A 12,227-nucleotide genomic window follows, 5' to 3' on the forward strand; every position below is an offset into this window, starting at 1 on the left:
ATTGCCCAAGGGCCACACTTCGAGTATCACCACTTCTATATCAAATAACAATTCTGTGAAAATTTAGGCTCAATCGGTCATCGGAGTCGGGAGAAAATAACAGTGAAACCATCATTGTTTCCGCACGTTTCGCCGCGTCATAACATGTGTGAACAATAAATCTGTAATTCTCAATATCGATAATTGATATTGTTTTAATGTTTTCTCAAAAAGTAAAGCATTTCATGGAATAATATTTCAAGAGAAGTCTTTCACCATAACCTTCTGTAAACCCTGTAAATTACTTGTAAATCTGTGAACTTTTATTTTTTTTACTGTACCGATCCTCTTGAAAATACCAAACTATTGACGATTACATACAAAATCACAAAACAGGTTGTGAACCCCTCAAACATGGAACGGCAAAAAGTCAGAACGTGTTCAAAAATAAGTAGCGTTTTAACCACTTTATCAAAAATATTAGCAAAGTGAATAATTCTAAAAAATAAACACTTGTTAAAGCCATTATACACTTTTGGTAAACAGTATTGTCCAAGTCCCACACTTCGTGTATCACAACTTATATATAAAACAACAAACCTGTGAAAATTTAGGCTCAATCGGTCATCGGAGTCGGGAGAAAATAACGGGAAAACCCACTCTTGTTTCCGCGCGTTTCGCCGTGTCATGACGTGTGTTTAAAATAAATCCGTAATTCTCGCTACGAGAATTTATATTGTTTTACTGTTTTCTCAAAAAGTAAAGCATTTCATGGACTAATATTTCAAGAGAAGTCTTTCACCATTACCTTCTGTAAACCCTGTAAATTATTTGTAAATCTGTGAACTTTTTTTTTCTGTACCGAAAGGGTTCAATGGCTTTAAAGTATTGAAACGTGGCTAAAACATCAAATGTAAACATCCCTTTTTAATACTAAATTTCGCTCCGGTACACTTACACCAACTTTGTAAAATGATTTAAATTTTGTCGAACTTGATCACTGAAATCATGCCAAACTTGCGTAAAATTTACCCGAATCTGATTCACACGAGGCATGAGCCATTTCTGGGTCAATATCGCCAGGAATCTGTTTCAAAGTTACCTCAAAAGTGAAAGTGACGTACAATCCACGGTTACCCCGATCGACGCCATCAAACCAACTCGCTGTTTTTTAAGACCATAAAAAAATACTGTTTTTTGAATTACCTTTTAAATTTAGCACGATAAACATCAAAACGATAGTCTACAATAAAATGAGTATTTTTAGTTATTATAGAACTGATTTGATTTCAGTTGATGTGACATCCAAGCAACTCCAACCGTAGAGCAAATCTGTCAATAAATGCTACAGGTTCAATGCGCACCGTGGTAGCCACGATGCTCTGATCAAACATATTGGTGACTGTCGAAGCCTCTTCAATGTTACCTTCGAATACCTGCAAGTAATGAATGAGTACATTATGTCACACATTTTGAGAAAAACGTTTTGAGAAGTGGAGTGTTGTGCACTTTCGATTCAAAACTATTAAAAATTGCTTCTGTTCGGAGCAAATGAGCATCAACATCCATGTTCATCAAAGAAAAGACGGCAAGCGCAACCGCAACGGCAACGGCAACGGCACCGGCAACGGTAACGACAACGGCAACCGCAACGGCAACCGCAACGGCAACGGCAACGGTAACGGCAACCGCAACGGCAACCGCAACCGCAACGGCAACGGCAACGGCAACCGCAACGGCAACCGCAACGGCAACCGCAACGGCAACGGCAACGGTAACGGCAACCGCAACGGCAACCGCAACCGCAACGGCAACCGCAACGGCAACGGTAACGGCAACGGTAACCGCAACGGCAAGCGCAACGGCAACGGCAACGGCAACGGCAACGGCAACGGCAACGGCAACGGTAACGGCAACGGTAACGGCAACGGCAACCGCAACCGCAACGGCAACGGCAACGGCAACGGCAACCGCAACGGCAACCGCAACGGCAACCGCAACGGCAACCGCAACGGTAACGGTAACGGCAACGGCAACCGCAACGGCAACCGCAGCGGCAACGGCACCGGCAACGGCAACGGCAACCGCAACGGCAACCGCAACGGCAACGGCAACGGCAACGGCAACGGTAACGGCAACGGCAACCGCAACGGCAAGGGCAACGGCAACGGCAACGGCAACGGAAACGGCAACGGCAACGGCAACGACAACGGCCATGGCCAGTTTTCTCACTTGGTGTATCTCAACAACAACAACAAAACTTATGAAAAATTGAGCTCAATTGGTCGTCGAGGTTGCGAGGAATTAATGAAAAACACCATTGTCACACAAAATTGGGTGCTTTCAGATGTTTGGATTTCGAGACCTCAAAGTCTTAATCTGACGTCTCACAATGTTTTATACTATCAACAGCTCCCCATTACTCGTTACCAAGTAAGGTTTTGTACTGGGTGCGTTCGTTTAGCTTCCCCGGGTCGACCCCGGTGTGAGGCGTGTTTTTTTTTTCCAGGACGAACGTGTGCAGATAATTACCCACAATCGTCCTGGAAAAAAACCCGCCATACACCGGGGTCGACCCAGGGAAGCTAAACGAACGCACCCATAAATAATTACGTTGAGTAATTACCAATTGTGTCGACTGCCTTTTATGAGTTAATTTAAAATTGAACTTCGTAAGTGAAAGACAAAAATCAGTTATCAAGTTTATTTCCGATGAGTCATTTTATTATTGTTGCATTTTAATCTGTTAAACTTTTGCACATAAGTGCTACTAGAAATGGTTTGATGAATAAATAACAAGAAGAAAGCTATCATTCTTTGCAATCAACACGGACGCATATCTTAAGATCAGTCTAATCTCTTTGTGAACTCGAGCTCAGAAACCAGTAAGCTGTTAGTAAATGTGTATGTACCTGAATGGCTCCGTTGTTATCTTTGACGTGTTCATAGTCAGAGGACGATATCTTCTTGTACTTCACTTTGTATTTAGTCACACGCCAATTCCAGAAGGGGTCGTCGTGTCCCTGCGTGATGAGACCAGACACCACTGTACTCTCACCAAGGTCAACCTCAAACCAGGCATTAAGACCGTCAAGCCTTTGTTCAAAACACAACAAAGAGTATACAACAACTTTAACAAAGTTTGCCATAAAGTACAACAGAATTATTATTCATTTATCGTTACTAAAAGCTTCATTGTTACTTAAAGGGAAGGTACACGTTTGGTAATTACTCAAAACAAATATTAACTTAAAAACTGACTTGGTAATGAGCATTGGAGAGCTGTTGATAGACTAAAACATTGTGGGAAACGACTCCCTCTGAAGTAACGTAGTTTTTGAGAAAGAAGTAATTTCTAACTAAAATAATAAAAGACTTCTAGCTAGAAGTCTTTTATTCACATCTGAAAGCACACAAATTCGTCCAACAAGGGTGTTTTTCTTTCATCATTTTCTCGCAACTTCGATGACCGATTGAGCCCAAATTTTCACAGGCTTGTTATGTGACACTGGTCTTTGACGATTACCAAACGTGTACAGTGCCTTTAAAATAGCACAAAGTGGTTATTATTATAGCTTATAAAGCATAACACACACAAAATAAAAAACAAAGCTCCGTTTATAACAATATCTTCGGTTATTTTTGGCAGACTTGTTTATAAAAATATACAAGTGCTTTTGATTCTCAAAGAATTTAAACAAACAACATTGTTATACCTCGGTAACAAACTGTGAAGTTTGATTGGTCGAGAACAAATCATGTGACGTGCAACAAAAACGCATGTTACATGGCTCGACGGGCCGGGTAACATGAAAAGTGTCGTACACCGGTGTACATCACCTTTATCGTTTCCAGCGTTGGTCGATTTCCAGCGCTGTGTACGAAACAACCGCGGGTTCGAGGGAATTGTTTCTTGTTCGTCTGCCTATTAAACAATGAATTGTCCGTCGTAATAATATTTGTAGATGACAACAGAACTTCGAGAAGAGGAATAACAATTATACAAAGGTATAACAAAACAATTGATGCACGCTGTGACTGGGGTCCATGGGTATTGTACGCCCTCGAGTGGAAATGGCACGCTCGGCTTCGCCTTGGGTGCCATTTTCCCCGTCGGGTGTACAAAACGCCATGGACCCCGTCACAGCAACAATAATTGTAAAATTGTTTAGTTTGTTGGTGCAACAGATTATGCAATTACATGTTTTAATTAAAGAAAAGAAAAGTGTATTGTTGTATTTTGGGGGGTTGTTCTATTTAGTTAAGCTTTAACTTAATTATGTTTATATCATTGGCAGGTTTTTTTAAGGAAGTTGTGACCGGAATTTGTGTATGGTAATACACAAATGTCGTCGAGTAATACATACTTTGTATGCCAAGCCACTCCGTTCAGACGCCCATTCCCGGCAAAATACGAACTCGATGCACTGATGCTCTCATCAGGAATGGTTCCATCTTCAAGACCCAAAGGCTCTGAAGTAGAACACTCGATACCTGGGATTTAAAATAATAAATGGTATAAAATTGTTATGCATTGAGACGCATTTCACGCATGAGTACGGCGCCCGAGGCTACAAGTGACGAACACATTTAATTTTGTTCCCTGAATTCTTCCAAATTGATCAAGCTTTATAAGAATGCCGTTCGAATTCACCTCGAAGGCAGTCAGAACGCTCCTTGAATGGTCACTAAATATGGTTGGAACGCAATGATTCAAACAGAATGCAGCGCGAAAATTAGTATTTTCATCAATCTCAGCCCAGCCACCATCGAGTATGGTCCTTTTCACAATTTTTTTCTTTTTTTTGCTTAATTTTGCAGTTTATTTTAATGTTGGTATAGAGTCAGCAATAACTAATTATGTTTTATCATGTGTGCTTATTTTTTCAGTGTCTTACCTTTTTGATCATCTTGACATCCGAAGAATTCAAGCAGTCTTACTGCGATCTTATCCAGGTAGTAGGGCGCCCCCTGTTGGTATGACGCATTTTGAGCAGTCAGTCCGCCGAGTACAGCAGCATACTCGCATGGATCTTCGTAAGGTAAGACCCATCGGTGTGGATTGTTAGAGTTGACATCATATTTCAATCCGTTGTAGCAAGCTTGATGAGACGAGACTAGAGTAACACCTGAAATGAAACATTGTCGTGAGTTAGATGTTGGTGATATTTATAGCATTGCAGTTACTTTAAAGGGTATATGTACTTTTTCCTAACAAAAAACACAATGTCCACATATTTACATTAAACTTACACAGTTTGAAGATTCTGATAGTAGAAAGCTTCCCTCGAAATTTTACTTACTGAGGTGCAGTAGTTTTTGAGAAATGAGTAAAAGTAATAATTTTCGTCTCAGTTTTAGCATGTAAAAACGTACTAACCAGTTATGCTATGGTTTTGTATAATATCATAACTGGTAAGGGGATTTACATGCAAAAATAATTTTGGTCTCATGAGACCAAACTTATTTTGTGAATTGTTTTACTCATTTCTCAACAACTACACAACCTTAGTTAGTAATATTTGAAGGGAAGCTTTCCACTATCATTATCTTCAAACTCTGTAAGTTTAATGTAAATCTGTGGACATTTTGAAAAAGTACCCAAATCCTTATACCATAATGCCGCTGACTTTTTTAAAGCGGTTGAGTTATTGTTGTTTTTTTTTTAATATACCTCATTGCATTCGATAAAAGTAACTATAACAAAATAAAGCTGCGAAGACGGGTGCCATGCGGTAGTTTCCATGTAACTACAGTCCCGGTCTTAATTTAAAGGGAATGTATACGTTTGATATCACTCTTAAAATTAATGGCAACACAAACCTTATGTTTAAAGACACTGGACACTATTGGTAATTGTAAAAGACCAGTCTTCTCACTTGATGTATCTCAACATATACATAAAATAACAAACCTGTGAAAATTTGAGCTCAATCGGTCATCGAACTTGCGAGATAATAATGAAAGTAAAAAAAAAAACACCCTTGTCGCACGAAGTTGTGTGCGTTTAGATGGTTGATTTCGAGACCTCAAGTTCTTAATCTGAGGTCTCGAAATCAAATTCGTGGAAAATTACGTCTTTCTCGAAAACTGTGTCACTTCAGAGGGAGCCGTTTCTCACAATGTTTTATACCATCAACCTCTCCCCATTACTCGTCACCAAGTTAGGTTTTATGCTAATAATTATTTTGAGAAATTACCAAAAGTGTTCACTGCCTTTAAAGACTACAGAAACCAAATGTATTTTGCATTTAATGCTGTGTACTGAGCGCAATTATGCTTCAGTAGGCCATAAATTGCGTAAACGGTGAGCCGGTGTGCCCCTTTAAGTGCTCTGATTTTTCCAAAATCTTTTGCGCGACGATAATGCGCATTCACCGTTAGAAGATTGGCCTTACAACAGGCACATTAGGCACAATAGCGCAGAATTCGGCGATAACTAGAGCCATGGAATTGGGACACGCTCTTATTAAATCTGACCAATCAGCGACTAGCACTGGTATGCTTATTTATTAAAAGTAGTTACAAATAAGAAACGGTTAGCTCGGAATCATCGGAAACACGTGTTTTTTTGCTGCAAGGAAATTGATGGAGTTGAGATTAACAATAGACTCCATTGTGGTGTCTTTTTTTTTAATCTGCAACCTTGGCAATCATTTGCAGAAGCCACGTTCTGGCTTGGTGCTGGTTTAATTTACAAACAGTTAAGACCTCCGGGACAAATACTATTTCTTCTTTTTCATTGTGTAATGGTTCATACCCCCCCCCCCCCCCCAAAAAAAAAAAAAAAAAAAAAAAGAAAAAAAAAAAGATCGCAATCCTTAAGTAATTGTTAACGTCGAGCGGTACAAGTTGGAAGCAGTTTTAGGAAACGGGAAAATAATATAGTGTTTTTTTGTTTGTTTTTTCTTACCCTTCTTCTTGCAGCTATTGCACTGTAGCTTAAAGGATTCGGGTACTTTTTCAAAATGTCCACACACTGCAAAAACGTTGGTCAAATCATTTTTTGGGCAAAGTAACTTCAACAACTACAACTACAAAACAAATAATTGGTCTTGTTGGGCAAACTTTTGTTTGCCCATTCTTTGTTTAAAAAGCGGAACAAAAGTTGGGCAAGTGTTGGGAAAATATTTCGTAATCTGAATTCATCATAACTGTTGGTTACACTTTTGCTTATTTATTGGGTAACTTTTTGGTAATTTTAATTAATCTCGATTGTTGGTTAAAATTATGCACATTAGTTGTTCAAAATCGTCCGATCATGCGCACTACGATTAAAGAGTTGCCAAAAAGTTGGGCATTAAACAGTAGAACAAAGATATTTTCCAACATGGCGAGTGGAGGAGTGGCTGTGACGAGCGGGGTTGTCTCTTGGATATAGATCCAATTTGAAGGTGAGTTTTTAACTAAATATGAAGTTGTGTTTTCTATTCAGTCGTACATATAGTCGTGACAGTTGCAGAGCGAGCAACACATTGACACTACTGTGATAGTTTCAGTTTTATCATGCCATTATGTGCAACGCCGGTTGTGGCATGTATGCGTGGTTGTTGTGTTGCTTTGTGTATGAAATACATGCATGGAACTATCACTGCATTGCTTGCGCTGCAACTGTCACGACTGTGTACAACAACTGAACAGGAAACACACTTTATTTAGTTAAAAACTAACCTTCCAAAGCATCTACAAACCACTGAGCACCCTCACGATTTTGAGAGAGATGCCAAGGTCACAACTCACCACCGTTTGCAATCGTGGAAAATATATTTTATACGCCTGGTTGTATGACGTATCACAGGAGAAACTGTAAATCAAAGAGTTAAATACATTCACCATTTGTTGGATAACACCGAAAATGGTTAAACATTTTAACTAGATCATGAATAAAATCATCGCCCAATAAGTGGGTAATTGATTACCAATTGGTTACCAAAATATGCCCAACTATTGGTGATGAAATATTACCCAATTATTTGGCAATCAGAGCGCCCAACTTTGATGGGTAATACTTTGCCCAAAAGTTGGAGGAGTTCACTATTCGCCCTTAAATGGGTAAAAAGTTGGGCATTTTTTTACCCAATTTTTTTACAGTGCAGATTTACATTAAACTTACAGGGTTTGAAGATAATGATATTGGAAAGCTTCCCTTAAAATATTACTAACTATGGTCGTGTAGTTTTTGAGAAATGAGTAAAACAAGTCACAAAATAATTTTGGTCTCATGAGACCAAAATTATTTTAGCATGTAAAATCCCCTTAACCAGTTATGATATTATACCAAAACCATAGCATAACTGGTTAATACGTTTTATACATTCTAAAACTGAGACGTAAATTATTACTTTTACTCATTTCTCAAACACTACGGCACCCCAGTAAGTAAAATTTCAAGGGAAGCTTTCTACTATCATAATCTTCAAACTGTGTTAGTTTAATGTAAATCTGTGGACATTGTGTTTTTTTGTTTGGAAAAGGTACATATACCCTTTAAAGGAACACGTTGACTTGGTTTGGACGAGTTGGTCTATAAAAAGCCTTTGCAACCGTTTTTTTTTATAAAATGCATAATGGTTGGAAAGATGTAAAAGTAGAACACAATGATCCACACAAGTTTGCCTCAAAATTGCTCGGTTTTCCTTTTACTTTGCGAACTAACACGGTCGGCCATTTTGGGAGTCAAAAATTTGATCATTGTATTCTACTTTTCTATATGTATTTCATAAAAACGGTTACAAACGCCTTTCAAAGAGCAACTCGACCGATCCAAGGCAACGTGTTCCTTTACAAAGATCACTACATATATGTTCAAACCTTCACAATCATTGCTACCAAGGATTGAAGGGAGAATCAACTGACATTCAACAGCATCGTAACACTATGGCAGTCTGACATAATAGTATGCCTTTTATTTTATCAATTGCAACACTGCACAATAAACATGTAACAGACTCATGAATACTAATATTAAATAATCATTGTTCATAGGATTGTTTTTCAAATGAATTAAAGATGCTATGTCAAATTTTTGGCCCCAAACATTAAAAAATACATTTTTTGAGTGAATGGTATTTCAAAGAGTATCACCCGCTCTAACGAAAAAAAGTTTAATTTTTACTTTCAATGGTCAGGAACCATGACACAAATTGAAAACGTTTCTATAAAACACATAAGAATTGGTCACGTGCTATATTGTCGGGATCCCGACGAAAACTAATTTTGAGCACTTTATTTCACTGCTACTAATAATTGGCGGACTTTTTCGAGCAATGGCTCAAATGAAAATTTGTAATTTTCTCGACCCCCATCAAAATACCTATTGAATTTTAAATCAAAATTTGTATGTCAAATCGGCCAAAAATCTGACATAGCATCTTTAAATAATGTAAAGTTATCGCACAGTCAAGCTCTACGGCTATATCAGCGCGTCTGTGTCAGTGTTTAAAACTCAGTTAAAATCTTAAATTATTGATAAGTTAATTTAAAAAACTTATAATTAAAACTGAATTAATCTGTCTCGGAAAACCCTCAATAATTTGCTCACCAAGTGAGCAAATTGACAAATTGACAAATACCAAAGGTGTCCAGTGTCTGTAAGTGTATCTCTAAACATTCTTATAAATAATAAAGATCTTACCTGATACTGTAGCTGCCAGATAAATGAAACGCACTGCTCCGTCCATTCTCAAAAACGCAATGAACTGACACCCTTTGCTGGATTTTAGACAGACCTACGGCAAAAATGCCACTACCCCGTTTTCTAGGAAGGTGACGTAATTTTAAGCCAATCAGGTTAATACAGCAACCTGTGACGCACTGGAATGCAGCTCTCTGATTTGTGGAAGCTCGCTACCTATTATGAAGCGAAAACCTTGAAGTTGTATTATCCAGATTTTAACCGAGCGTATTTCCACCATGTTTAGCACACAAAATAAAGACGTCATCGATTGACTAGATCTAGTATTGTATATTGCGGCCCGTTTTATGTGGAGAGAAAATGTGAGGATACTCAAGAATTCATCCTCAGTATAGACTCGATGACAAGTCGTTAGGGCTGCCTGTTACAAACACACATTCTGCCTGTTACAAACATACATGAAACACCCACAGTGCGATAATACCTCCATAATGAAACGGTAGTAGGTGGCGCATGGTAAGGTACGTTTTTAGCCGTAGCTGCCACTGACTCACACACATACTGGGTTCGAGGATGTGTGTACCGTCCCCGTAGTTACACCTCGCAGCGACTTGATTTTAAGACTATCCTCAGCACTGGATGTGTTTTCGATTACGTTACCATACAAGCACAAGTAAGTGACTCACACAGAAAAGAAAGATCGTTTTCGAGGAGTGACGTCAATTAATACTCTTTGATTATTATAATGTTAGAGTGGGTTTATTATAATGACAGTTCTTTGCAATGAAATAGGCCATGCACAAAAACATCGAAACCAAATTACTGCGATGGGGTGTCGTGGCCGTGTGGATAAGAGCACCGAACTCAAGTTCTGATGCTTCTGTTCAGCGGAGTGTGGGTTCGAATCCCGGTCGTGACACTTGTGTCCCTGAGCAAGACACTTCACGTTAATTGCTTCTCTCCACCCAGGGTTAAATTGGTACCTGTGAGGGCAGAGATGGTTCTTGTGATTGATTAAGCCGAGTAGCGCATATATTGCGCACAGGCTGTATACTCCCCACCAGGGAGCTGGAATGGTTTAAGGGGCCCAGTGACCAGGGGCCAATTTCATTGAGCTGCTTAAGCAAAGAATCTGCTTAAGCACGAAAATAGCACGCTTATTTTACACATGTTACTGGCCAAAAATTCATGCCACATACATTGCTTGTGAGTGGTATTTGGCTGTTGTTTACTTAGCGTAACAATTGAATGGGGTCTTGGCAAAAAATCTGATTTTACAAAGCAAGGATTTTTTTGCTTAAGCAAAATTTTGTGCTTAAGCAGCTCTATGCAATTGGGCCCTGGGGTAAGAATGTAAGAAGCGCTTTGAGACACCCCTCGGGCGTGAAAATCGCTATATTATTAGAACGGTCTATTATTAATATCATGGAAACCACTAGAACATAATACAAACGGCTGTGAACAAAAGTTCCTCTGTGATTAGCGCCCTCTTTTGAGTCAACCTATTTCATCCCATGTTACTCCTTGCATCAAATGAAAATCCGCGGGAAACACAGCATAGTGACAGTTCTTTGCTAGATTGAATAGGGCATCCACAACAGCCATCGGAACAAAATTACCACGATGCATCTTGGAAACCGCTTGAACATAATTCATACGGCTGTGAAGACAATTTCCTCTGTGACTAGCGCCCTCTTTTGAATCAACTTTTTTTCAGCCCATGTTATTTTCATAAAATGAAAATCCGCAGGAAACACATCCTAGGCCATCACACCGGTCGCAATTTTTTATTTGTTTTTGTATCACATGCTGGCTGCGGGGTTAACAGTGAAGGGGTCCGGAAAAACGCCCATACCTTATGCGTGTATGCGATGGCTAGCGTGTGGTACGAACAAAAATCGCTCACCAGTGTTGCATGGTCTTTGCTTTCATCATAGCCTTTGTAAGCCAATCATGCGCATTTGGACATGGGTATGCGCTAATAATGTACTGGGAAAGTCTTGATTTACTTTTTTTTTTTTTAAACAATTGTTTTAACTTAAATAATTTGTCTCGTTCAAAGTTTAGCTGTATCTGTTTTAAAAGGTGAATTCATTGACCGCAAATTCATATTTGTATTCCTATAAGAGAATAAGACAACCTTGGGTGTTTAAAGACATTATACATGGATGGTATAATATTGAACAATAAGTTGCTTAAATAACTTAAATAATTTGTCCCGTTCATATCTGTTTTAATTAGATGTATATTCACTGACCGCAAATTCATGTTTGTATTCCTATAAGAGAATAAGACAACCTTGGGTGTTTAAAGACATTATACATGGATGGTATAATATTGAACAATAAGTTGCTTAAATAACTTAAATAATTTGTCCCGTTCATATCTGTTTTAATTAGATGTATATTCACTGACCGCAAATTCATACTTGTATTCCTTTAGATAATAAGACAACCGTTGGTGTTTAGAGATATTATACATGGATGGTTTAAGTAATGAATACTAAGTTGACAAGTTTAAACACATCTTGCCTATTGTCAAGTTCACGACACAATCTCAGTCAAAAGAGAAGCTTTTTTTGCTGTTTAGTAGCACTTAAAGTCACCTGGATATA

At 38.6% G+C, this 12,227-nt stretch overlaps 1 protein-coding gene across 1 annotated transcript; it reads right to left on the reverse strand.

The window, feature by feature from the left end:
* Positions 1-2,831: 2,831 nt before the first annotated feature.
* On the reverse strand, positions 2,832-9,659 carry LOC139953382 (lactadherin-like). The gene is made up of 4 exons (XM_071952890.1): positions 9,614-9,659; positions 4,878-5,108; positions 4,347-4,473; positions 2,832-3,075 (listed from the first exon to the last, which is right to left on the reverse strand). Exons 1-4 carry the CDS (start codon positions 9,657-9,659, stop codon positions 2,832-2,834), a joined length of 648 nt encoding a protein of 215 aa, XP_071808991.1.
* Positions 9,660-12,227: the final 2,568 nt, after the last annotated feature.

Source organism: Asterias amurensis, chromosome 21 (genome assembly GCF_032118995.1).
Source record: "Asterias amurensis chromosome 21, ASM3211899v1".
Lineage (NCBI taxonomy): Eukaryota > Metazoa > Echinodermata > Asteroidea > Forcipulatida > Asteriidae > Asterias > Asterias amurensis.

Excerpts from the sequence above, each read along its gene's own strand:
- LOC139953382 (XM_071952890.1), bottom strand. The coding sequence starts at position 9,659 with ATGGACGGAGCAGTGCGTTTCATTTATCTGGCAGCTACAGTATCAG. Across the intron at positions 4,474-4,877 it reads ATGTCAAGATGATCAAAAAG|GTATCGAGTGTTCTACTTCA; the intron begins GTAAGACACTGA and ends TTTAAATCCCAG. Across the intron at positions 3,076-4,346 it reads GGAGTGGCTTGGCATACAAA|GCTTGACGGTCTTAATGCCT; the intron begins GTATGTATTACT and ends TTTTGAACAAAG.